The sequence below is a fragment of the Phascolarctos cinereus genome, unplaced genomic scaffold (genome assembly GCF_003287225.1).
Source record: "Phascolarctos cinereus isolate Bilbo 61053 unplaced genomic scaffold, phaCin_HiC Scaffold_2;HRSCAF=192, whole genome shotgun sequence".
Taxonomy (NCBI): Eukaryota; Metazoa; Chordata; class Mammalia; order Diprotodontia; family Phascolarctidae; genus Phascolarctos; species Phascolarctos cinereus.
In genome coordinates this window covers 22,165,361-22,191,325 of record NW_027555625.1, presented here as the reverse complement: position 1 = coordinate 22,191,325, position 25,965 = coordinate 22,165,361, and the positions used below count along the sequence as shown (strand labels likewise).

The following is a 25,965-nucleotide window of genomic DNA, read 5'->3' as shown; positions in this document are numbered from 1 at the left end:
AGTGTGAAGAGTATACATAGGAAAGCCTGCCCCTCTATATCTCTTTACATTGTGTAAAGGGATTGTGGGATTGTGTCCCAGGGCAAAATTTCAGAGATGCTGGGGTGGGGTAGGTGATGTGGTAGGTTGAAGTTTGGCAGAAATTGGTTTTAAACCAATACCTCACACCATATACCATAACAAACTCCAAACGGATCCAGGACTTTGCTGTAAAAGTTCATATCAAACAAACTAGAAAAGCAGCAAAGAAAATACTTTCTCAGCTATGGTGAAGAGTACTGGACCAAAAGATGGACAGAATAACAAAAGCTAAAATGAACATTTATGACTGACATAAAATTATAAACCTTTTGCACAAACAAAATCAATATAATGAGAATTAGAAAGGAAGTAGTTAACTGGGGAAAAATCTTTATAGAAAATTTCTCTAATATCTGAAATATAGGGAAATGATAAAAATATGTAATGAGAAGCATGCTAAGATATATAAATGGTTGAAGGATATGAACAGGCAGTTTTCAAAAGAAGAAACACTGGATTATGCACCAAATGAAAAATACTCCCAAATAACTAATAAAAAGGAATGCAAATTAAAATAACTCTAAGTTTCCACCTTGCTAATCAGATTGGCCAACATGGCAAAAGAATGGCTGTTGTTGAAGGGGCTGTGGGAGGACTGTTGGTGGAACTGTGTATTGACCAGACCATTTTGGAAACTGGAATTGGAAAACAGTTTGAAACTATACTCAGTATAAAGGGGGATTGTCCAATGAGCACAATAACTCTTATGAGCATATGCAGAATCCTTGGCTCCCCAAGGAGACCATGTGGCATAATGGATGGAATACTGGGCCTGGATTAAGGAAGAGTTGAGTTTAAATCCAGCCTCAGACACTCACTAGCTGTGTGACCCTGGGCCAGTCATTTAATTTCTGTTGCCCTCAGTTTCCTCAACTCAAGTAAGGATAATAACAGTATCTACCTCTCAGAGTTGTTGTGAGCATCAAATGAGATATTAGTAGTGTTTAAGCACAGTGACTAGCACTTAGTAAGTATCTAATAAATGTTGCCTGCCTTCCTTCCTTCCTTCCTTCCTTCCTTCCTTCCTTCCTTCCTTCCCTCCTTCCTTCCTTCCTTCCTTCCTTCCAGTTCTTGTCTGCTAACCATGTGATTAAGAGGAGCCTCTGATTGGCTATGGGTTATTTTGCTTGGTGATCTCATTAGTTCCCATGGATTCAATTGTTGTTTCTGAACTGATGATTCTCAAATCGAGGTATTTAACCCTAATCTCTCTCCTGATCTCCAGTCTCACCTCTCCATCTGCTTATTGGATATTTTAAACTGGATGTCATGTAGAAATCTTAAGCTCAACTAACCCCACTGCTCTCTCCAAAGCTGTCAATGACCTCTATAAAAATATTTTTAAAAATTTATTTATTTATTTTTAGCTTTCAATATTCACTTCCATAAGATTTTAAGTTCCATATGCCCAAAGGACTATAAAAAATGCGCATACCCTTTGACCCAGCAATAGCACTTCTAGGGCTGTGTCCCAAAGAGATCACAAAAATGGGAAGAGGACCCACATGTACAAAAATATTTATAACAGCTCTTTCTATGGTGGCAAAGAATTAGAAATTGAGAGGATGCCCATCAATTGCGGAATGGCTGAACAAGTTGTAGTATATGAATGTAATGGAATACTGTTGTGCTATAAGAAATGATGAGCAGGCAGACTTCATAAAAACCTGGAAAGACTTGTATGGACTGATGCTGAATGAAGTGAGCAGAACTGGGAGAACATTGTACACAGTAACATCCACATTATACTATGGCTAACTTTGATAGACTTAGCTCTTCTTAGCAATTCAAGGATCTAAAGCATCTCCAAAGGACTCATGGTGGAAATGGCTATCCACATCCAGAGAGGGAACTGTGGAGTCTGGAGACAGATCAAAGCATACTATTTGCTTTTTTTTTCTTCTGTTTTATTTTGTTTCTTCTTTCTTGTGGTTCCTCCTATTGGTTCAAATTCTTCTTTATGGCATGACTAATGTGAAAATGTTTAATAGCAATATATATGTAGAACCTATATCAGATTGCACTCCATCTTGGGGAGGGGGGAGAGCAGGGAGGGGGAGAAAATTAGGAACTCAAAAGCTTATGGAGGTGAATGTTGAAAACTAAAAATAAATTTTAAAAAATAAAAAAATGAAAATGAGGTCTTTATCAGAAAAACACTGTGATTTTTTTCTTGGTTTCCTATTTTCCTTCTAATTTTGGCTACACTAATTTCATTTTTTAATTTTGTTTAAAATTTTGAATTAATTTTGTTTAAAATGTTCAAAAATTAATTTTGTTTAAAAGCAAGAAAAAAAAGAAAGATTTTAAGTTCCAAATTTTCTCCCCATCCCTCCCTCTCCCCACTCCAAGATGGGGTGAAATTTAATATAGGCTCTACACAAACTTTCATGTTAAACCTATTTTCACATTAATCTTGCTGTAAGAAGAATTAGAATCAATGGGAGGAACCGCGAGAAAGAAGAAACAAATAGAAAGAGAGAGAGAGAGAGAGAGAGGGAGAGAGAGAGAGAGAAGAGAGAGAGAGAGAGAGAGAGAGAGCGAGCAAATAATCTACTTCAGTCTACATTCAGACTCCATAGTTCTTTTTCTGGATGTGGACAGCATTTTCCATCATGAGTCTTTTGGAGTTGTCTTAGAGCCTTGCATTGCTAAGAAGAGATAAATCTGTCAAAGTTAGTCATAGCACAATGCAGCTATTACTGTGTACAATGTTTTCCTGGTTCTGCTCACTTCACTCAGCATCAGTTCATGTAAGTCTTTCCAGGTTTTTCTGAAATCCATCTGCTCATCATTTCTTATAGCACAATAGTATTCCATTACATTCATATACCACAACTTGCTCAGCCATTCCCCAGCTGATGGGTAGCCCCTCAACTTCCAATTCTTGGCCACCACAAAAAGACCTGCTATAAATACTTTTGTACATGTGGGTCCTTTCCCCATTTTTATGATCTCTCTGAGATATAGGCCTAGAAGTGGTATTGCTGGGTCAAAGGGTATACACATTTTTATAGCCCTTTGGGCATAGTTCCAAATTGCTCTCCAGAGTGGTTGGATCAGTTCACAACTCCACCAACAATGCATTAGTATTCCAATTTTCCTACATCTTCTCCAGCATTTATCATTTTCCTATTTTGTTGTGTTAGTCAATCTGATAGGTGTGATGTGGTACCTGAGAGTTGTTTTGATATGCATTTCTCTAATTAATAGTGATTTAGAGCATTTTTTCATATGACTTAGCTTTAATTTCTTCCTCTGAAAACTGCCTGTTCACATCCTTTGACCATTTATCAATTGGGGAATGACTTGTATTCTTATAAATTTGATTCAGTTCTCTATATATTTTAGAAATGAGACTTTTATCAGAGACACTGGTTGTAAAAATTATTTCCCAGATTTCTGTTTCCCTTCATGGTTGCATTGGCTTTGTTGCAGTAAAAGCTTTTCAATTTAATATAATCAAAATTATTCATTTTGCATTTCATAATGTTCTCTATCTCTTGTTTGGTCATAAATTTGTCTGTTCTCCATAAATCTGACAGGTAAACTATTCATTGCTCTTACATTTTCTTTATAGTATCAGCCTTTATATCTAAATCATGTACCCATTTTGACTTTATCTTGGTATACAGTGTAAGATGTTGGTCTATGCCTAGTTTTTGCCATTCTATTTTCCAATTTTCCCAACAGTTTTTATCGAATAGTGAGTTCTTATCCCAGAAGCTGGAGTCTTTGGGTTTATCAAATAGTAGATTACTATAGTCATTGACTACTGTGTCTTGTGTACCTAACCTATTCCACCGATCAAACACTCTATTTATTAGTCAATACCAAGTAATTTGGTGCTTGCTGCTTTACAATACAATTTAAGATCAGGTACAACATGGACATCTTCCCTTGTATTTTTTTTCATATGAGGGAATTGAGGTTAAGTGACTTGCCCAGGGTCACACAGCTAGTGAGTGTTATGTGTCTGAGGCCAGATTTGAACTTGGGTCCTCCTGACTCCAGGGCTGGTGCTGTATCCACTGCACCACCTAGCTGCCCCCTTCCATTTCTTTTCATTAATTCCCTTGATGTTCTGGACCTTTTGTTCCTCTAGATGAATTTTGTTATTATTTTTTCTAGCTTTATAAAATAATTTTTTGGTAGTTTGGTATGGCACTGAATAAGTAAATTAATTTATGTAGAATTGTAATTTTTATTATATTACCTTGGTCTGCCCATGAGTGACTGAAATTTTTCCAATTATTTAGATCTGACTTTGTGTGATTATAAAAAATTTCTTTTAATTTCAATTTATTATTTATTTATTTTTAAGGTTCTGTTTAAAAAAAAAATTTGAGCTCCAAATTCTCTCCCTCCTTCCAGTCCCTCCCCCACCCATTGAGAAGATAAGCGAAACAGTATCAAGTATTCGTGTGAAATCATGCTTAACAAGTGTCCACATTAGCCACGTCTACGAAAGGCAAGAGAAATAAAGAAGGCGAGAAAATTAGACTTCAGTCTGCACTCTGCTCATCTAGCCTCTCTCTGGAGGTGGATAGCATTTTTATGATGAGTCCTTTGGAATTGTCTAGGATCAATGATCTCTTAATTGCCAAACTGAATGGCTTTTTCTCATTCCTCTTCCTTCTTTCCTGCTCTGCAGCTGGAACCTCGTCAATGATCACCATCTTATATTCAGCTAGTGGGGGTTCTCCAATGCTCTATCCTCCGTCCTCTTCTCCCTCTATGACTATTTCTCTTGGTGATCTCATCAGCTTCTACTGGTTCAACTATCATCTTTATCCAGATGATTCTCATATTTATTTGTCCAACCCTGACCTCTCTGCTGACCTCTAGTCTCACATCTCCAACTGTCTATTGCCCATCTCAAATTGGAGATCTCATAGACATCTTAAGCTTGATATGTCCCAAGCTGAGCTTATTAGCTTTTCCTCATAACTTTCCCCTCTTCCTAAATTCTCTTGCTGTGGTGGGTGCCACTATTCTCCCAGTTACTTAGTCTAGCAACCTAGGTGTCATCCTAGGAGTCACACTTCACTCCCTTTCTCTCCCCCTCCTCCCATATACAATCAATTGCCAGCTCATGTTTCTATGTTCAGAACATCTTTATAAGCTGCTTTCTCTCCTCTGACACTGCCCCCACTCAGCTCCTGGCCATCATCACTTCATTCCTGGGCTATTTCAATATCCTTCTACTTGGTCTCCCTGCCTCAAGTGCCTCTCCACTCCTGTCCATCCTCCACTCAGGTGTCAAATTGATTTTCCTGAGTCAAAATTCTGACCATGCCGCTCCTCCCTTGACCATCCCCAATCATTCAGTTCAAGAGGCTCCCAATTACTTCTAGGGTAAAATATAAAGTCTTCTGCTTGGCTTATAATACCTTCCATAAACTGGTACCCTCCCACCTTGCCAGTCTTCTTACGTATCACTCACCCCCATATACTCTGTAATCCAGTTTCACTGGCCTCTTTGCTGTTCCTTGCATAAGACACTCCATCTCTTGGCTCTGGGCATTTTCACTGGCTGTCCCCCAAGCCTGGAACTCTTTCCCTCCTCACCTCTCCCTTCTGGTTTCCCTGGCTTCCTTCAAATCTCAGCTAAATTCCCACCTTCTGCAAGAAGCTTTTCCTGATCCCCCTTATTTCTAGAGCCTTCCCTCTGGTGATTATTTGCAATTTGTCGTGTCTATGGCTTATTTGTACAGAGTTGTTTGCACATTGTCTCACCCACTAGATTGTGATCTCCTTAAGAACAGGGACTGTACCTTTCTTTGTATCCCCAGCCCAGCACAGTGTGTGGCACACAGCAGGCATTTAATAAATACTCACTGACTGGCTCATTGACTGACTGACTGACTGATGCAGCTTGACGTGGGCAGAATCCAGAAAACAATTGATAAAAAATTACCTCAATACTGTAAAGGAAAATGACTGGGAATAACTTGAATGACTATGACCAATAGGCCAGCACTGCTCCAGAAGGCAGGATTCCTGCTTCACATTTCTTTGACTAAGAGATAAAGGAGCTACAGGGGCTGACTAAGCCACCTCTTCAAATGTGGCCGACGGGGGGATTTGTTTTTATTTACAGTATTTTTTTTATTACAAGGGAGAGCTTTCATTTTTGTTTCTTTTTCAGGGGGGGACATTAATTGGATAAAAGGGTTAACAATAATCTTTTAAAAGAACATCGATAGATCACTTAGAAAATACGCAGAAGAGAGCAGAAGGGCCAAAAACAAACAGGGCAGGGCTGGAAATTCAATGTTAAATTGAACGTATATCTTAAAAACTGTACATGGTAGAGGTTAGTTGTTGCAAGCAATTTTCTTTTTCCCCTTCTTTGTATATGGAAGTTTTCCCATTTGTCAAACTCACGATAAAAACAAAAAAAAATTTTTTAAAGAAATTTAGAGCTGGCAGCTAAGTGGTGTAATTGATTGAACAATTGTCCTAGAGTTAAGAAGGCAAGAGTTCAAATCTTACCTCGTACACTTACTAGCTGGATGTCTTTGGGCAAGTCACCCTTCCTCAGCCTCAGTTCTCTCATCTATAAAGTGGGGCTACTGAGAACACCCAGTTCACAGAATTGTTGCCTGGACCAAGTGAGATAAGATGTGTAAAATACTTTGCTTAAATTTCAAGTTGTTATATAACAAGCAAGTAAGAAACATCAGAAGTCATCTAGCTAAACCCCCTCATTTTACATTTGAGGAAACTGAGGCTCAGAGAGATTAAGTGACTTGCCTGAGGTCACAGAGCTAGTAATTGGCAGATCCAGAATTCGAGCTAAACAAGAATAGGAAACAGAAGCTGGAGGTTCAGGTCCTGCTCTCAAGTTGTCAGGCAGAGGTGTTTTAGCAGTTGGCACAGCTCCAGACTTGGTGAGGAGAGCTGCTAATCAGACTGAGTAAAAGGATCTCATACCTCAGAACAGAGTTAGCTGCAGGGTGAAGGCAGCCTGGGGCCAAGAACACTGGCCCAATCCCCAACCTGCTCAATAAGGGGCCTGGGGATGACCTGGTGGTCCCTAGGGAAGACAGCAGAGTCAGTCAAGAGCTTCCTCCTAGGTCTTGGGGACCCTCCCCCAGAAGAAGGAGGGGTCCCCTCTCAGGGAACATGTCCTGTAGCTGCCAGCCAGGCTTGTTAAGCTAACAAGAAGCTCTCACCCTTTAATGAGAAATTATGGGTGCACCCCACCTGGGGAAGTAATTTACCAATTAAAGGCTGAAAAGGCTGGTTCTCTGCATTGCCGGGTAGGTACGACAGGAATGAGGAGAGCAGAGGAAGAGTGGCAGGAGTGGGGGAGGACATAGAGCTCAAAGGCTACAAAGAAGTCAGAGCAGGGGAGTCTGCCCAGAAGGCCATGTGGACATGCCCCCAGTGGGTCCTCTTCTGGAAGGGGGGAGGGAGCATCTTTGTATTGAAGCTCAGCATGCTCACCCCTGGCCTGGCCTCCTGAAGAGAAGGCACTGGATATAGGAAAGTAGAAAAAGCATCTCTGGCTGTTTCTTCCAGGTGTGTGTCAGCTTTCTATTTCTGAGGAGGGACAACACAGAGAAGGGAAAGAGATCTTGTGGAAGCTGGTATCTGAATTAAAAGCAGCAGCTCCCTCATTTTCGAATCCAGTGGCTCCTAGGGGATTTCCTTCAACTCCTGCCCAGCCTCCCATAGCCCCCCCCCCCAACCCCAGCAGTCTTTATTCTTCAATATTCAAGGATTTCTGATTTTTATCAGTTTAGCCTATACTTCCACCAAGGTACATCGTGACCCCTCCATTCCATAGCCAACAGTCTTTGAGAATAATGGAGACAGAAAAATTGTCATTGCCCAGTAACCATCCTTCAGACTGGCATTCCAAACATTCTAGCTTCATCAACTCTGATTAATAATAGTAATGATGATGATAATAATTCATTTCTACAATGTTTCAAGACTTACAAAATCTTTTATTCATTACAAACCTCTGAGTTAGGCAGTTGTTCAGTTGTGTCCAATTGAACATTTGAGATACTGGAGTGGTTTGCCATATACTTCTCCAGATCATTTTACAAATGAGGAAACTGAGGCAAATAAGGTTAAGTGACTTGCCTGGGGTCACATAGCTAATAAGTGTCAGAGGCCAGATTTGAACTCAAGAAGATGAGTCTTCCAGACTCTAGACCTGGCAGTCTATCCATTGTACCACCTAACTGACCTGAGTTAGGTAGTAGGAATATTATTATACCTATTTACAGTTGGGAAAACTGTGCCTCTAAGACCTAAATCAACTTGCTTATGTGTGACCACACAGCTAGGGGGTATCCAATATAGGATATGAACCCATGTCTCCTGACTTCAAGTCCAAAATTCTTTCCATTATACCAAGTTAGTGTTCTAGTAAGTTTTTCCTTACATTGAGCCAAAATCTGCCTTTTTGTAATTTCTACCTGTTGGCTCTAGCTCTGTCCTCTGACATCAAGCAGAATAAGTTTGATTTTCCAATATTTTAAGGGAGCTATCATGGGAGTTCGTGTGGTATGGTGGGGAGAGACTTGACTTTGAAGGCAGAGGTTGTGGGTTTGAATCCCAACCCTGTACTGTAGGTGAAGTTACTGTATCTTAAGTCTCAAGATTTCTTAAAAATGAGGGGTTGAGTCAATTGATCTACCTCTAAGAGCCAAGTCTAAGACCCCTGTAGCCCATATGAGTGAGATATGTACCTTCTTGTGCCCAGATCAAAATAGAAGATTGGGAGGGGAAGGAAGATTCAAAAGCATTGGGATTATGAGCTTTGATTTAAATTAAACAGAATGAGCTAATTCCTGCCCACTTGAGAAGTGACTTGCATCCCTTTCTCCATCACCTAGTCATCTAAGAAGAATTCCCAAAGCCTGAATGTCTCCAAAATACCTTCTCCTCAGGAGAATTCTTTCTGTTAACAGACTAAATCTCTATGCCATTTTCAATGCTATCAGCTCTCTCTATAGGGAAGGACACCTGGATTGTTTCCCAGTGGCTGACCCAATGGCTCTACCATTGATGAAGGGCCTGTTAGAATGTTTTCACAGAGACCTTTTTCTACTATGAACCTGGCTCATATCTGTGAAGGTCTGAATGGGAGGGAATAAGGATTCTGCCTTCTGGCTTCCACCTCTGCTCAGGTCAGAGTAGGCCCTTGCTCCCTGGCCCCCTAGAGAAGGCTCTGCTCCAAGACATGGCAGGATATGGCCCTCAATGAGTGTGTCAGGCTTTTCTCTAGAGCAATATGGAACGGCTTAATGCAAAGCTGTTTCCAGCTAGAGCGCTTGGGCTGTTGCCATCCATATGACGGAGGGATCCTCACTGCAGAGGGGGAGGAAGGGGGAGGCCCTCCGCCCCCCAACTCATTCCATCACTTTCTCTCATTCCCTTTCTCTCTTCTTTTTTTCCTCCTCCCCCGTCCGCACCCCCCAACCTTGAAAAGGGATTTAGGAAAATACAGCCTTGTGTCTCTAGGAGCCTCCTTTCTGGCATCTGAGGGGCCCTTTCCTGGGGGCTCTGCCTGCTGTCTGTTCTGTACATTCAGAATTATTAGTGGCAGTCTGTGTGTGTGTGTGTGTGTGTGTGTGTACATGTGTGTGTGTGCATGTGTGTGTGTATGTGCGTGTGTGCATGTGTTTGTGTGTGTGTGTATGTGTGTGTGTGTGTGTGTGTGTGTGTGTGTGTGAGAGAGAGAGAGAGAGAGAGAGAGAGAGAGAGAGAGAGAGAGAGAGAGAGAGAGAGAGAGAGAGAGAGAGAGAGAGAGAGAGAGAGAGAGAGGAGAGAGAGAGAGAGAGAGAGAGGGGAGAGGGAGAGAGAGAGGGAGAGAGAGAGAGAGAGAGAGAGAGAGAGAGAGAGAGAGAGAGAGAGAGAGGTGTAACCCAGCTTTAGGGGCAGTGGTGCTGAAGTTATGAGAACCTTATTTTCCATCGCGAAATGCTTAGCGTCAAAATGGATAGAGCACTTGAGTCAGTGAGTCCTGAGTTCCAATCCTGCCTCAGACACTTAAAAGCAGTGTGACCCTGGGCAAGTCACTTAATCTTTCTCAGCTGCAGTTTGCTCATCTGTAAAATAATGATAATAATGATATCTACCCCCCAGGGTTGTGAGGATCGAATGACATGAAATTTGTAAAATGCTTTGCAAGCCTTAAAGCACTAAACAAATGCTAGGCCTTAGCTGTTTTTATTAGCTCTGTCTTTCTGCATCATTTCAATGGACTTCTTAGTTTCCTTTCTCTCCCTCCCTACTCCCTCTCCTCCCTCTTTCCTTCCCTTTTCCCTTTTCCTTCCTTCCTTCCTTCCTTCCTTCCTTCCTTCCTTCCTTCCTTCTCCCTTCCTTCCTTCCTTCCTTCCTTCCTTTCTTCCTTCCTTCCTTCCTTCCTTTCCTCTTTCCTTCCTCTGTCCTTCCTCCCTTCTTTCCTCCCTTCTTTCCTTCCTTTCTTCTTTCCTTCCTTCCCTCCCCTTTCTCCTTAATAACAAAAATGAAAAGAGAGTAACAGGAGGGACGAGGGACAGGAAAAGGCACTATACCCTGCAAAGAGGCAATGATGGTCTGTTTAAGACCTCTCCTTAAACAACCTCTTGTGGTTGTTCAGTTGTGTCTGACTCTACATGACCGTGGACTTTGGTCCACAGGGTTTTCTTGGCAGAGATACTGGAGTGGTTTGCTATTTTCTTCTCCAGTGTATCCCCATTTTACAGATGAGGAACTGAAGCAAACAGAAGTTAAGTGACTTGCCCTGAGCCACACAGCTAATAAATGTCTGAAGCTAGATTTGAACTCAGATCTTATCCACTGCACCGCCAGCTGCCCAAATAACCTCTTACTTGCAGGGCTTTTAACACTGAGCTCCTTCAAGTATTGTGGATAGACTCAGCTAGTCCTGTATTCATTTACCTTTGTCAATCTATCTCTAATTACTTATATCTCAGAACATGGGTGATGATGGTAGAGACACTAGTCTTTGTTCTTTGAAGGGCCCCTGGCCTAATAGAGGGGCAGCTAGGTGGCACCGTGGGTAGAACGTCCAGCCTGGAGTCAGGAGAATGCGAATTTAAATCTGGCCTCAGACACATACTAACTGTGTGACCCTGGGCAAATCACGTAACCCTCTTTACCTCACTTTTCTCATCTGTCAAATGCGCTAGAGAAGGAAATGGCAATCTACTCCAGTATCTTTGCCCAAATGGGGTCATGAAGAGTCAGACAAGACTGAAAATGACTGAACAACAGCCTGACAAGTCATGGCCTCTAGCCTGAGGGGTATTTCCAAAATGTGTTCAAAGGAGATAAATTTAAAACTAGGAAGGACTTTAGAAGTCAATGAATCTAACCCTCTAATTTTACAGATGAGGAAACTGAGGCACAGAGAAGTTAAGTAGCTTGCCCAGAGTCACACAGCTAGTAAGTATCTGGGACAAGATTTGAATTTAGGTCTTTCTGACTTAAAGTCCAGTGTCCTATCTATGTGTGCGCAAATATCTATTGGTGGGACACTGGAGCCAGGGATTCAGTCCCACCCCCTGGGGCAAAAGGATACATATGAATGTATGAGGGTTCATGTGTTTCTGTCTTTGGGTGCAGAAGTATGTGACCATGCCTGTATTTACATGTAAATTGTCAGAAGAACTATGGAGCCTCAGAGTTGGGAGTGACCTGAGAGGTGCTCTAATAGCACACCATTGTTTCACAGAGGGGAGCCCTGAGCCAATCAGGGGAAGAGGTCTGACCAAGATCCCACAGTGACAGAGCTGGGACTAGTATGTATTTATGTGAGTGTGTATGTCTGTAAGCCACCAGCTTAGGGGAACTGGAGATAGAGATTGGGAGCCAGACACAGGGAGCTGAGCTGGAAGCCACAGGTGGCAAGGAGCTTGTCAGGGCAAGGGGTATAGCAGGAGAAAAGTAGCGAGAGCAGAATCTTGGGGGACTATCTACGTGTGGGAGTTCAGAAGAGGAAAGAAGAGAAGCAAGAAAGAGGGACGAACAAGGAAAAGGGGGAGAGGCCAGAGGGGAACCTGGAGAGTGCTCAGAATCATGGAAGCTAAGGGAGGAGAGCATTGCGGGAGGAGGTAGCCAGAGAGGGCAGAGAAGATGAGAGTTCTGAGTGAAGACTGTTGAATCTGCTAACTTCTGCAAATTCTTGTCATCTCACACCTGGACTATTGCAATAGTAATACTACTGGTGGGTCTGTTTGCCTTAAGCCTCTCTCCACTCCAGTTCATCTTCCATTCAGCAACTGAAGTGATTTTCCTAAAAAGCAGGTTTGATCATGACACCCCTGCTCAATAAATGCCAGCGGTTCCCCATTACCCCCAGGATAAAATACAAAGTGGTCTGTTTGACATTCAAAAACCTTCCTAACCCAGCTCCCTCCTACTTTTCCGGTGTTCTTACACCTTACTCCCCAACATTGTCTCTGATCCAAAACACTGACTTCCTGGCTGTTTCATGAACAAGATGCTCTTGGCTCTGGGCATTTGCTCTGGCTGGCCTCCATACCTAGAATAATCTCCCTTTTTCACCGTGACTGCTGACCTCCTTGGCTTCCTTTAAGTCCCAGCTAAAATCCCGCTTTCTACAGGAGGGAAAGGCCAGTTCCCATCTGGAGGAAATGGATGGAAGACTTCAGGAAAGTGGAGGTTGCAGTCTTTCAACCACAGAACTGGACTGCCTCAGGCACCAGGTAAGAAGCTGGTAAAGTGGTGGTCTGATGGACTGGGCTTGGGGAGTGAGAGCTCTGAGATAGGGATGGGAGTAGAAGAGGTCCAGGCAACAAAGAGGTTTGGTTTAATTCAAGGACACACCCTCATTAGCCCAAGAGATTCTTTCGGGAAGGGGAGTTTCAAATAAGAGAGGGAGGGAGTCAATAACAAGGGGAAAGCTGCTGGGGAGAATTAAAATAGCTGGAATGCAAATTTGCATTACAAAATGTGAGTGGTAGCACCTTGATGTAGAACAGACAACAAAGATGAAGTCAAAACAGATGAAGTTAGGTGTAGACTGGGAATAGGGGCTATTCCTGTGAATCCCCTAGTTACAGGGAGCTCCCCTGGGAGTAGGACACTTTTTTGGGGGGAGGGGGCAACTGACAGTCCGTTGCTTAGATTAAAAGTTCTCAAACTTTTGGTCTTAGGACCCCTTTAAACTCTTAAAATTATTGCAGACCTCTCCCCTCCTCCAGAGTTGTTGTTTATATAGGTTATATCTAATGATATTTACTGTATTGGAAATTTAAATCTTACTATTATTAAGAAAATAGTTTTGACTCTTGGAAACTCCCTTTCAAAGGTCTCTGGGACCTGTAGGGCACATTTTGAGGACTAGTGGCCTAGAACACTGAGAGGTTAAAGGACTTGTCCAGGGTACCACAGCTAGGCTGTGTCCAGGCAGTACTCTTAGCTTCTAGGCCAGCTATCTATCCACAAACCCAGGCTGTCTCTCTACAAATGTGAGATAGTTGAAATGATAACTGACATTTAGAGCATGTTAAAGTTTAAAGTATGGCACTCAATATACATTGATTAGCTCATTCGATCCTTTCAGGCACCACTGGAGGTTTTATCTTTTATTTTATACACTACAGGTATTGTCAAGCTCGTTTTATTATTTATATTTATTATTTAGAGTTTAAGTGGCTTGCCTAGAAGAGTTGGCCTGGGAACTGGGAGACCGAAATTTTATGTTGGTTCAGCTACTTATCCTAGCTGTGTGATCTTGGACACTATGATGAACCTCTTTGGCAGTTACTTCCTTCATCCATTAAATAGGTATAATGGCATATAAGTGACAAAGAGTTCTGAAAGTGCTGTAAGTGAGCTGAGGGTATTTAGTTTGCTTAAAGAAATGTATGTCATGCAATTCATGTATTTGAAGGGCTGATACCTAGATTTAAACTTGTCTTTGGCCCCAGAGGGAAGAATATGGAGCAACGAATGAAAGTCAGAGAAGGCTTGACAAAAAGCAAGAACCTCCTGACAGCTTGCACTGCCCAGCAATCCCCCTACAGTGGACAGGGCTGCCTCTGGAGACAGTGACTTCTGTGGCCATAGGGCCAGTCACCAATAGGTGATCACTTGTTTCAGTTTGGGGGATCAGGTGACCTGGGAGGTGCCTTGCAGCTCCAAAGGTGTATGATTCTAAGAAAAAGAAATGAGTAATAATAATTGCTTACATTTATATATGAATTAAAGATTACAAAGTACTTTCTTTACAACCCCTACTTTAGGAAATAGAATAAAATCAGAATACCAAGAAACAGACTATTTGACTCTCAGTTCCTTGTTTGATCTAAATTGTCTATGTCCTGGCATAATGCTCTGCCCACACTTTATTGAATAAATGCATGATAAATGTTAGTTGAATGACTGTGTAGACCAGACTTTGGAGCAATGAATAAATATAGTAGGAATTAGGAGGACTCTGAGGAGGCTGATGCATAGGATGTGCATCACAGAGAATGCCCAGCCTTGGTGAGAGGGAAGGTCAGTCCAGCTTCTTGTGGTTTGGTCCCAGGTCCCTGTGGGGGACCATGTGTAGGTGACTGGGGCAGAGCTGAGGAGAATCCATTCCACAGCTTGAGTTGCCTTCCCCAAGGCAGTGCAAGCTCTATCTCTTTTGGGACCTTGTCTCTTTACCTCCTCTGTCCTATGTGATTCTTTTCTAAGTCTCTGAAAAGACCCAGGTCTCTTTTGGTTAAGTGTCTCTGTCCCCATCTCTGCTCTCAGAAACAGGGGGTGTAGTGGCACCCATTGTTTGGGGCCAGATCATATCTTCTCATTTAGACTTCTGAAGACACAATGTGTAGACCCAGAGAGAGACCTAGCAGAAGCCAATCCCCTAGGGGAAGGAGGATCACCTGGCCTCACCCTGACTTCCTTGAATGGGCTATTTTTCAAGATCCTGGTCCAGCCTCCTGCAAAAAGGCTGGAGTAAAAGGGTAGTGGAGTGGGAAAGTAAGTGCTATTTTCTTGGAAGTGAGGAAATTTGGTAGAGGAAAGGACTGGGCATGGAACTGTTGGCTTAGTGATAGGGGGATCAAGAAAAAAAAAGAGGAGAGAAGCAGAAGAGATAGATACGAGGAAAACAGAGAGGGAGAAAGAGGAAGAAGGAAACAGTGGGAAAGAGGAAGAATATGAGAGGGAGTGAAGAGGAGGAAGAGGAATATATCTATATCTTTCTATATCTCTCTATAATGGCAGTATACCTAGGCTAGAGGTTTTTCACTTCTTTTGTGTGCCACTGATGCCTTGGAAAGTTTGGTGAATCCTGTGGATTTCTTCTTAGAAGAAAGTTTATAAATGCCTTAAAATATATAGGACTACATGGGAAACCAATTTCGAAATACAATTCTCTCTCTCTCTCTCTCTCTCTCTCTCTCTCTCTCTCTCTCTCTCTCTCTCTCTCTCTCTCACACACACACACACACACACACACACACACACACACACACACACACACCCCGGTTCCCAGAACCAGGTTAAGAACCCCTTGGGTAGAGAAACTGCGGTGTGGAATTCGAGCTGACGCTCTCCGCGGGCGGGCTGGCCCGAGGCTGGGAAGCCCCTTCTTTTCTCCTGCAGGGCCCCGGGCTTTTCCTTCCTTCCCTTTCTCCCTTCCCGGCCCCTGCCCGCAGAAGGGGCTGGAGCGGAGCTGCCGCGCGGGGGCATTTCAGCGCAGTGGAGTGGAAAATAGACTTTAAACCCTCATTGTGGCTGAGCGGAGGGCACCGCGGGCTCCCGGGGGCGAACACAGCTCCCTGGAGTCGGGTCGGGGACACACGCAAGAGCTGGCCTGGACTCTTAAGGGTAGCAGGGGGAAGGTCTCTGGAAAGGGTGGCGCTGCCCAGGAGAAGACGGGCTGGAGGCTGGGAGGTAACGCGCCGCTGGGGCCCTGGCGTCCCCACTCTCGTAACCCCCACGGAGCCCTTCTCCCTTCACCCCCTCCACTACCCTGTCACTACACGTCTGCTCCTTCCCCCCGCCCCTGCTTCCTACTACCCTTAGTGGGGACAGGTACCGCTAGGGCCCTGAATGAGGCCCCTCGACGGGCTTTCCCGTGGGCTCAGCGAAGGCTTAGGGCTAAAAGTTTCCGAAATTATTACTATTTTTATGAAGAAAAACAAAAGAAAAAGCCAGAAACTAATCAATTGAATCAAAGGCATGAAAATAAAGCGAAAATGCAGACAGCAGCCCAGCCAGCGACCCCAAGACTGCGCTGAGTCTGGGTGTAAGATTGTGCCTATATCTGTGACTTGAGTTGGTGTTCCTGTGTATGAAGGAGTGTGTATGTATCTCTGTGATGCGTGAATGAATATGGCTGTGTGGCTGTGGTCGTATATGTTTGTGCGTGACCACGTGGGTGTATATGTGTGATTCGTGTGTGGCTCGGTATGTGTATTTGTGTGATCATATTGTGCTTGTGTGAAACAATTTTTGTTTTTGATTGTAGATGTTTGCCTGTGTGACCCTATGATTCTTGTATGTGACCATATTTGTGTGTTTTCGTGGTGTGTGTGTGTATATATATTCACGTTTTAAAACATGTTTGGGTTTTTTTTTGGGGGGGGTGAAGTATGAGTGGGCAAGCCCTGAGACGTCTGCCAAATACCCACACATTTTCTTGGCGACCTTTGTCACCTGAGCGACAAGTCTGTATAGCGCCAGGGAGCGGACTGGTACCTCTAAGGGACTCCTTCGGTTGGAATACGTCAGCAGTCTCCTTAGGGGCCTCAGTGCTTTCGGAAGTCACAGTCCAGGGCTTGTGAAAGCCACCAGACTCTGCACTCAAAGTCGGAAGCGGTGGTGTGTGTGTGTCTGTGTGTGTCTGTGTCTGTGTCTGTTTGCGTGCTCCTGGGTGCTGAACTGGGTAGCTGGCGGGAGAGGGAGTCGCACGACAGCCAGCCAAAAGACTCACCAGCCGTGCTCTGCCCCAAGCCGGATCAAAGGCTTTGCCCAAGGGGTGCGAATAATCTCGCCTAGCCCAGAGGGGAGACTGAGTTTGGGATTTTCCCTCTCTCTTCGCCTCTTCAAATCTCTCACAAATAGAAGGGCGAGTCCCCTCTCCTGGGCGCACGGAGCTTTCCTTCACCATTGGGTAGCCCAAAGATGCGAACAAAACGCTACTCGGCTTCCAGTCTCCCGAGGCCTCCCTTCCCTCTGCTCCTAGGAACAAGACCCCGGATCTCTTGTAGCCTCCTCACCCTAAACTTGACTCCTGGCCTTGGGCCACATCCAAATGGAGGAATGGGAGTCGGAGCGGGGCGCATAGTGCCTGACTGTGTATCTGAGGGATGAATTTGGAGGCGTCAGGAGAGCGGGAGAGGGAGGGTGTCCTTCCACTTCTCCCACCTCCATCCACTTTCTGCGCCACGTCTTCCTGAAACCCTCAACGCCACGAACCACCTATCCCCAGTCCCTGCTCCCAAGAACCTTGTACCGGAACCAGAGACGGGCGCTCACGAAGCCGGGTGGGGTGGGGGAGGGATTGCAGGGCGGGAGTAACAGGTTGAGGGGAGATACTGCGGCGACCTTCGCCTTGAATTGGGAAGTTTGGTTCCCCAAGGGTCCTTGCTTTAGACAAAGTCTGGGTTGGCAGGGTAGGAGGGGAATGGGGGGACAGCAGAAAGTCTGGGGTCCGACTCTTCTCCACTCTTCGGGCCAAGGTTTCCATTGGCAGCCTCGGGGTCGGCGGAGCGACCGAGAGGTGGAGGAAGGGCTGGGTGAGGAGTGGAAGGGCGACCCCTGAGAAGGTGGTAGAGGAGGAAGAGGACGATGAGGAGCTGGAGGAGTAGATGTGGAGGAATAGACCTTGAAGAAGGAGAGGAACTGGGTGGAAGGAATTTGGGGGGGGGGCGGGAACGGCGGAAGGGTAGCGATCCCGAATCGCCTTTCAGTACTCCAGTCCTCTTTTTGCCTCGGATCACAGGTTCCCACCCATCCTCCCTCCCTCTTCCCCAGTCCCTCCCTCTCCTTTCCCCTCCCCTCCCCCAGCCCCTAGCCCTCCCCCCCTCCCACCTGGGGGCAGGTGAGCAGCAGCCAATCGGCGGGCGCTGTCCAGGTACCGGCTCCTTCGCTCCTCCGGCTCCTGCACGCCGCAGTTTGGGCCGGGCCGGGCCGGGGGGGGGCGGAGGTGGAGGCAGGGGCGGGGGTTCTCCTTCGGGAGCGGCTGCCGGTGGGACTCAGGGGCTTTGGAGACTGCAGCGGCGGGGGAGGGGGCTCCCGGAGCATCCCTTTGGTTCCGAGAACTAGTCATACTCCAGATCTCGCCGCTCCAAGGAGGAATCCTAATCGGTGCGCCCCAGAGCCAGCCACAGCCCCGACCCTCGGGCCTGGGGCTGCGCGGGGCTGCACTGAACCCAGGCACCAACTCTGCGCCCGCATCCCGCCGGGGCCCTTTTCTTACCGGGGGGGGGGTTTGGGGGGCGGGGGTGGGTGGGGATGTGTGTGTGAGAGAGCGAGTGTGTGAGTGAGCGAGCGAGCCAGCGTGTGAGTGTGTGCATGTGCGTGTGTGCATGTGCGTGTGTTTTCGCACACCCCGCACGGCGGCGGCGGCGGCGGCGGCAGCAGGGACGCGGTCCGCTCCACCCCCCACCGAGCCAAAGAAGCCCCCTCTCTCGCTCGGGCCCCGACCATGTTTCAGCCCGCGACCAAGCGCGGCTTCACCATCGAGTCCTTGGTGGCCAAAGACAGCGGCGGCCCGGGCGGCCCGGGCGGCCCCGGCCCCGGCCCAGGAGGCGGCGCCCACCACTTGGCGGCCCCGGCGGCGGCGGCCGGTGAGGAGCCCCTGCGGCCCACAGCGCTCAACTACCCCACGCCAGCGGCCGCCGAGGCGTTCGTGAGCGGCTTCCCGGCCGCCGCTGCCGCCGCCGCCGCCGCCGCCGCCGCTGCCGCAGCCGGCCGCTCCCTCTACGGCGGGCCTGAGCTCGTCTTCCCCGAAGCCATGAACCACCCGTCCCTGACCGTGCACCCGGCCCCCCAGCTCGGAGCCTCCCATCTCCAGCACCCGCACTCTTTCTTCGGAGCCCAGCATCGGGACCCGCTCAACTTCTACCCCTGGGTCTTGCGCAACCGTTTCTTCGGACACCGCTTCCAGGGTGAGTCGTCTGCCCCTGCCCCTGCTTCCCGCCGGGGCTGCCCGGACCCAGCCTCGACCCACCTTTCCCCCCCTCTCCCGCCGCCGCCCGCGGCCCGAACCCAACTCGTCGGCTTTCGGTCAGGGAGCTGACACCTTTTCCTTTCTGGAACTCAAGCGCGCTCGCCGAAGCCCCGGGGAGGTGGGAAACAGGAAGCCTGCGGAGGAGGCGGCTAGGGGGAAGGGGAGGAGGCGAGGGTGCTGGGAACCTTTTACCTCTTTGCCAGAAGTTCTGGAAGAGGGACGAAGGGGGAAGGGAAAGTCAGGCACCCAGCCGGAGAAACTAGAGAGACCCGTCGAATTAGGACCTCAACTGGCACCCAGTGTCGGCGCTCAGCCCACTAGATCTGACAGGATCTCGCCACCCTTTTGGGGAGTGCGGTGCTCTTAGAATGGGGATTCGAGCCGAGTTCCCAGGTTCTCCAGGAGACATTCTGCATCTAGTCCCGGGAACGGTTCATTTTCGTCCCAGGAACGTTCTAAGCCTTGTCCTGGGAACGTTCCATTACCCACTCCTGCCCCTCACGCAGAAAGAGGATCTTCGGGATCCTCTCTGTCCAGGTCTCTCCCCTTCCTTCGGCTGGCCCCGAGGCCGGTTAGTTTTGTTGGTTTGTAAAAGGCACAACAACCCCATTAGCTGCCGAACCCGCTGGCGCTGGGGTAGGAGCCTTGCGGAGGAAAGTCCAGCAGTCGCCAGGGCTGGTTGAGCTAAGGAGGGCGGCCTCGGCGGTTCTTGGCGTGCTGATTGAGAGGTCTCAGAGGCTTGGCGTCTAGGTTCGGACTTCTCCATATCATTGGCTAGGCGTCTGCAGGGTGCCCTGGGCAAAGTGTATCGTGCCCCATTCCCTGCCTCTGGCCAACGCCCGGTAGGACCACGGCCTCTGCAGGCTTCCCGACGACCCGGCAGTAGAGGGGAAGGCGGCCCGGGAGAGTCTGAGCTGGGGTTGCAAAGGACGGCGGAAGAATTGAGTCAATTTACCTAATAATCAATTCTCTCCCCGCACCACTAAGCCCAAAACAGAGCTTTGCTTCAACTATTCGGACATCCTAAATTAAAGAAGATCTTAGGTCCGTTTTGTTGTAGTTTTTCAAGGGGACGCTGCAATTACCTGGGTAATTTGTCTTAGCAGCCTACCTGCTTCACTTTCGTAGAGATCAGGTTGGCTCAGATCCCTCCCGCTGCCCTGAACCAAGGGGGAGAAGAACTCTGCAATAATTTAGGATCGGTCTGGTAAACAAGCAAACGCCTTGAACCTGGGATACTGGGGAAGAGCAGCGGGGAAAGACACGATTTAACAGGGTCTGCACCCTTGCTCAGTCCTGCGGCCAAGAATACACTAGCAAAGTTAAGTAGAGGCCTGGGGAAACTCCTAATAATACAGGCAAAATAATCCAGAGAGAGAGAGAGAGAGAGAGAGAGAGAGAGAGAGAGAGAGTGCAGGTTGCACAGATATTTCAGGTGAAGACAGCTTTTCTTTTCCCCCTTTCATTTTAATTTAATTTAATTTTATCGTGCTTTGAATCATAGGGTTGTTCGCCTTCGTTTTCTCCACCCCCCTCCCTATAAGCCAGGACCACAACCCAACATCTCCTCGTCCAAGAGGAAAAGTCAGAGCAGAGAGAAGAGCAGAGGGGTCTAGCTCGTCTGCTGCTGTCTGTTTTTCTCCACCTGAGACGTGTATGTGCCTGAATTATCCGAATAATTGCCTCTAATCCTTGGGCAAAGGGTCATGTCAGTTCAATCTTTTTCTTATCGATAAAATCGTATTTTGCCCCATTTCACCTACTCTCTGCGTGGGTTCTTTTGCCTCTCTGACGGTACTGGCCCGGGGGTGGGGGAACCAGACAGACTGGCAGGTACAGACAAACTGACTAACAGTAGAAGAGAAGCAGGCCAGTTTGGCCGTTCTTATTCTCAGTAAGTCGGGCCTCTATCCACCCATGGGAACCCAGGGGCAGGAGAGGACGTGAGGCTGAGGCAGATCGAATAGGAGAAGAGGACGAGCTGGAGAACAGAGGGGCCGGCTGAGGAGCCCCCCGGAAGAGGCCAAAAGCCCAGTCCTCTTGCTTCGGAGATGGTCGCCTTGCGGAGAGAGATATATGCTGCGGCGGTCGCCTCCCCTCGGTATCGAACCGGGCACACAAACTTGAGGGCAACTTTCCTTCCCTCTCTGCCCGCAGCGCGTGGCCAAGGCCTCAGAAACTAAGACAACCCTTTCCCTTCTGCGAGCTTGGAGGGACTCAGGCCCCTGAATCCTTAGCTGCCGAGCCGAGAGCTCCCCCGGGATTTCCCCCGCTTCGTTCTATTTCCTCTCAGCCGTTCCCGGTGCTGCGGCATCGCCGGGATGCAAAGGAACCTTGCCGGGAAAACTCGAGGCTTTGAAAAGGCCCAGGAGTTCCTCTGCCCCCTGAGAAAAGGAAGGGCCTGAGAGACCCGGGGCGGAAGAAATAAATCCTCGTCTAATCAAGCGCAGATTTCCCTTTGCCCGACAAAATGAGTCCGGGCTGAGGGTACGTTTCCAAGAGCCAGTAGTAATGTAGGTACGCTCCCCACCTCTGAGAAAGACCCCTCCGGATCTCGATCCTCCCTCGAACCCAGAAAGGACTACAGAAGTCGGCTACATTTCCGAACCCTGAGACACTTGCGATTCCCTGGGCGGTTCGGAACGCCGAGACATTTCCGAACCTGGACCACGCCCGAGATTCCATCCCTCCTAATTCCGAGGAACTCCGGAAGGAAATCCGTGGGATTTCTGTCCGTGGGAGCTGCGGGCACGGATGGGGCTTGTGCCCGATCGAGAGGAAGCCTGGCCGGGTCAGTTTGCTCGAAGAAAGAGCCCTCTGCGTCTCAGCTCCAGATCTGCTCCGGCATTTCGATTCAGGGGGGAAACAGACGAACGAATGAAGAGTGTTTGTACATTTCCTGTTTATTTCGCTATTGCAGCCGGGATCCCGGCTCTCTCCCTAAAGTCCCTTGCTTTAGGAGACGGTGTTATCAAAACAAGTTGAGGGGAAAAGACCAGAGCTCTAGGACCCTGTACTCCCACCCTTAGACCCGGGTAATAGAGATCGGGAGCCGCCCGCAAGTCCTCCCCCGGCTCCGGGACAGGAACAGCAACGAATTCTGGGCACCAAAAATACTGGGGAAATGTGAGCTCTAAATTAGCAGGCGCCGGGGGCCCGTGTTTGGGCTGAACCTGAGCTTTGGGTCTGGGCGCTGCCTACCTCCGTGGCCTCTGGCTGGCTGAGCGTGCGATCGACAAGGGAACTGCCAGGCTGGGGAAGGGCTGGGGGCTGGCGAGTGTGTGTGTGTGTGTGTGTGTGTGTGTGTGTGTGTGTGTGTGTGTGTGTGTGTGTGTGTGTTTGCCCCGGGAATGTATTATATTTCCCAAAGGAGGAGAAGCCCACGGAGAGGGGCGCAGGGCATACAGAGCTCATTAGCCAGCTCCCCATGCAAATCCCCTGCGGCCCTTCCCCTCCCTCCAGTCCCCCGCCCCAGCTCCGCGGCCCGCGGGAGCCAGGGGTGCATCAAAGGGCGCCTTTGTTCCGGCAGGAGCAGGGGGATTAGGTTATCTCTGCGCTGCTGCGGCCGAGGCCAATGCTCTGGGTTCGCTCGGGGCTCTGCAGGCCTGGGAGACCCCAAAGCCGAAGCTGCCCGGGATCTTGAGCCCCAGTGGGTATGGAGTGGTGTGTGAGCCTGGGGAGGGTGGGGGCGGGGGAACTCTTCACCTTCCCAGGCCCACTTTCTTCCAAAGTCCTGGACTCTGCTCCCCAGGCCTTGGGCGCAGGAAGGAACACGGAGAGCCCTTCCCAGGGCCTTGGGGAGGCCAGGCCTCTCTTTGCCCCTGAGAGTGCTGGGGAGTGGGGTGGGGAATGGATGAATCAGCTCCCTTTCTGCTTTCCCTTCATCTTGCCCCACAAGTGCAGGAGGGGAGGCCTGGGAGCCCCCAGAATTTCCTTTCCACCCGACCTTCCTTCCCCTTGCCTTAGTAGACGCTGAGTCACTTTTCCCTAAAGTGGGCAGAGAGCCTGGCCAGGCTGCAGGCGCTGGGCCTGCCCAAGGATTGGGCCTCAGCCTGGACCCATGGAGTTCAGTCTGCCTCTTCCTCCTTCCCCAATTTCTCCTTTTCAATAATGTTCATAAAGACTGTCTCTTGCCTGGGAAACCACAGGACACACACGGACACTTACCCAAACAATCCATCCATCATCAAACATTTATTAAGCACCTACTGTGTGCAGGGCCCTTTGCTGTGCAGACCTTTCACTCACATGTACATAAACATACACATTCACAGACTCACATACATGTACATGCAAACAAATGTATTTGGCCTCAGCCCTACATGAATATAAAGATTAGCAGAAACTCATGTGGTCATACACATATACAGACCCATATACAAACAAATACACATAGATTTACATACATACTAAAAATGAAATAAACACACATTTATTCATCTACAAACATGTCAATTCTCCCAGACTCACCTACGGTGACTGCACAGATGTACATATATGCCCAGGTACCACAGGTTCATAGATGATAACACACATGTTGGACAGGGCCTCACAAGTACAGGGAAGTAGAGACTGGACTATGAGACACAAAATAAAATAAAACAAAGCTTTCTCTTCTATGCAATGAGAAGTGTTTTAATCTTCCCTTCCTTTAACAAAGGTGGGGAGACTTGTCAGCACACTGAACCTTTTTGCTCAAGGATTCCCTAGGATCTGTTAACAAGACCATATTCACAAGGCACACAGAGATCCACACCAGCCTGTGTGTATGTAAAAATTCATAAGATTAAGAAAAATACACACATGCATACACACATGCTCCCTGACCACAACCACAGGCTCTCAAAGATGGGGCCTGCACCAGCCTTTGGAATTATGGAATTGAAACCATTGCAAGAGTCATTTAGCCACTCCACACATGCACTGTTTTCGGTTGATTTGTCTAGAGACCTGAGCAAAGGGGCACCTGGGGGTGGGGAGGGATCACAGCTCTCCATTTCCCAGAAAGCTGCTTTCTTTCCCCATGCTCTATAGAGGTCAGCTATAAGCCCGAGGGGACACACATGGTTTCACATGCTCAATCACACACTGACTCACAATTACACAACGCCAACTGTCCAATACTCTAACACACAAAATCCCACAACCACACAGAGTCATACACACAAATAATAATAAATGGCATCTATATACCACTTTAAGGTTATAAAAGGCTAGCCTCAGGAGAATCCTGAGGTGGGTAAGTTCCGACATCACTGTAGACATCTTACAAATGAAAAAACTGAAGCTTGGTTTCTGAGAAGTGTCATGACATGTCCAGAGTCGCTGGAACCCAGGCTCCTGACACCAAGTTCAAGATTCTTTCCACTATGTGACCTTGACTTTGTGAATCCCACATTTACACAGCTTCCATATCTTCCCCCCCTCCCGCCCCCGCTGTTCTCTCCTTGTCCCCTTGTTTCTGACCACCTTGGTCCTCATCCTTTACTCTTCAACAAGTCTGAGGCCACACTAATCCACCAAGAAACCCTGATTAAGCACTTGCTCAGTGCTAGACACTAAAGATACACAGAAGAGATGAAGCAGAAAGTCCTCCAAGTATCAGGGTCAGGCAGATTAGACTTGTCCATGCCCTTTCTTTTCAGGGACGGAGGCAGAGGCAGATAGAAAGACAGCTCAGCCGGCACCCCAGGTGATAAAGAGGAGTGGGAGGGGTGGCCTCCGGATATTGACAAGGTGGAGATTGATTCCCCCAGCCCTCTCCTCACTCCCCAAAAAGTTTTGATCTGTGCTGAACCAACGTCCTTGCCTCTTTTCTTAGGTCTCCCTTGTGACCAATGACATGTGTTTGTGAAATGGCTGGTTGTGTTAGGTGCTAATCTGTGGCAGAATTTGTCTCTGTGGGGAGTCAAGTGGATTTTTCTGGGATCAAACTCACCACATTAGACTCATTAGCTGTATTCCTACCTACACAGTACATAAATACATTTGGCAAACATTCCTGCTCAGAGAAAGAGCTACCAACATGCGCGCGCGCGTGCACACACACACACACACACACACACACACACAGACACAGACACAGACACGAACAACTCAGCTTAACATGCTGCTTGTATGACTAAACCATGAAATTGGGAATAGGACTCTCCATCTTTTTTTCTGTTTCTCTGTGCCTCTGTCTCCCTCCGCTTTGGGCTTCCCTCCTATTTCTTATCTGCCAAGGAAGCTCTTCTGGGCTCTGCCGATTTTATAAAGCCTTTGGAGGAGAGGGTTAGAGGGAGCCAGGTATGGGCTGGGCTGGGATGAGGCATGGAAGAACCAGGAAGCAGCCAAAAAGCCTCCCTTAGAAAATAAGTCTAAGGTTGAAGGAATACTGCGGAGGGGGGGGGAGAAGACTGCCTTCTGTCCATGAGCTGCCTGCCCCTTGGGGCTAAAGGAAAAGGCAGCAAGCCCTTTCCTCTCTTCCCTGGCAACTCTGTCAAGAATCAGGCAGGAGGCGGAGATCACTGGGCATTCCAAGGAGAAGAACAAAGTCCAACTTTTGCTCTTTCTACCACCTTCAAGCACCAGGCTGTGGAGACCAAACCCAGGTGCTCACAGCTTTGTTATTCCCCCCACAAGGGAAGCCTCTGCTCTTACCCCTAACCCCTGGACTCCCAGTGGTATGATATCCCTCTTCCGTGGCAGTATAGATGCAGCTTCCAAACCTG

General features: G+C 47.7%; 1 protein-coding gene across 1 annotated transcript in view; it reads left to right on the top strand.

The window, feature by feature from the left end:
* Positions 1 to 18,537: 18,537 nt before the first annotated feature.
* Positions 18,538 to 25,965, top strand: part of EMX1 (empty spiracles homeobox 1) — a 41,270-nt gene continuing 33,842 nt past the window's right edge. The window contains 2 exon segments of the mRNA XM_021001099.2: positions 18,538 to 18,686; positions 18,689 to 19,190. Coding sequence (XP_020856758.2) covers positions 18,609 to 18,686; positions 18,689 to 19,190 — 580 coding nt within the window. The 5' untranslated portion in view covers positions 18,538 to 18,608.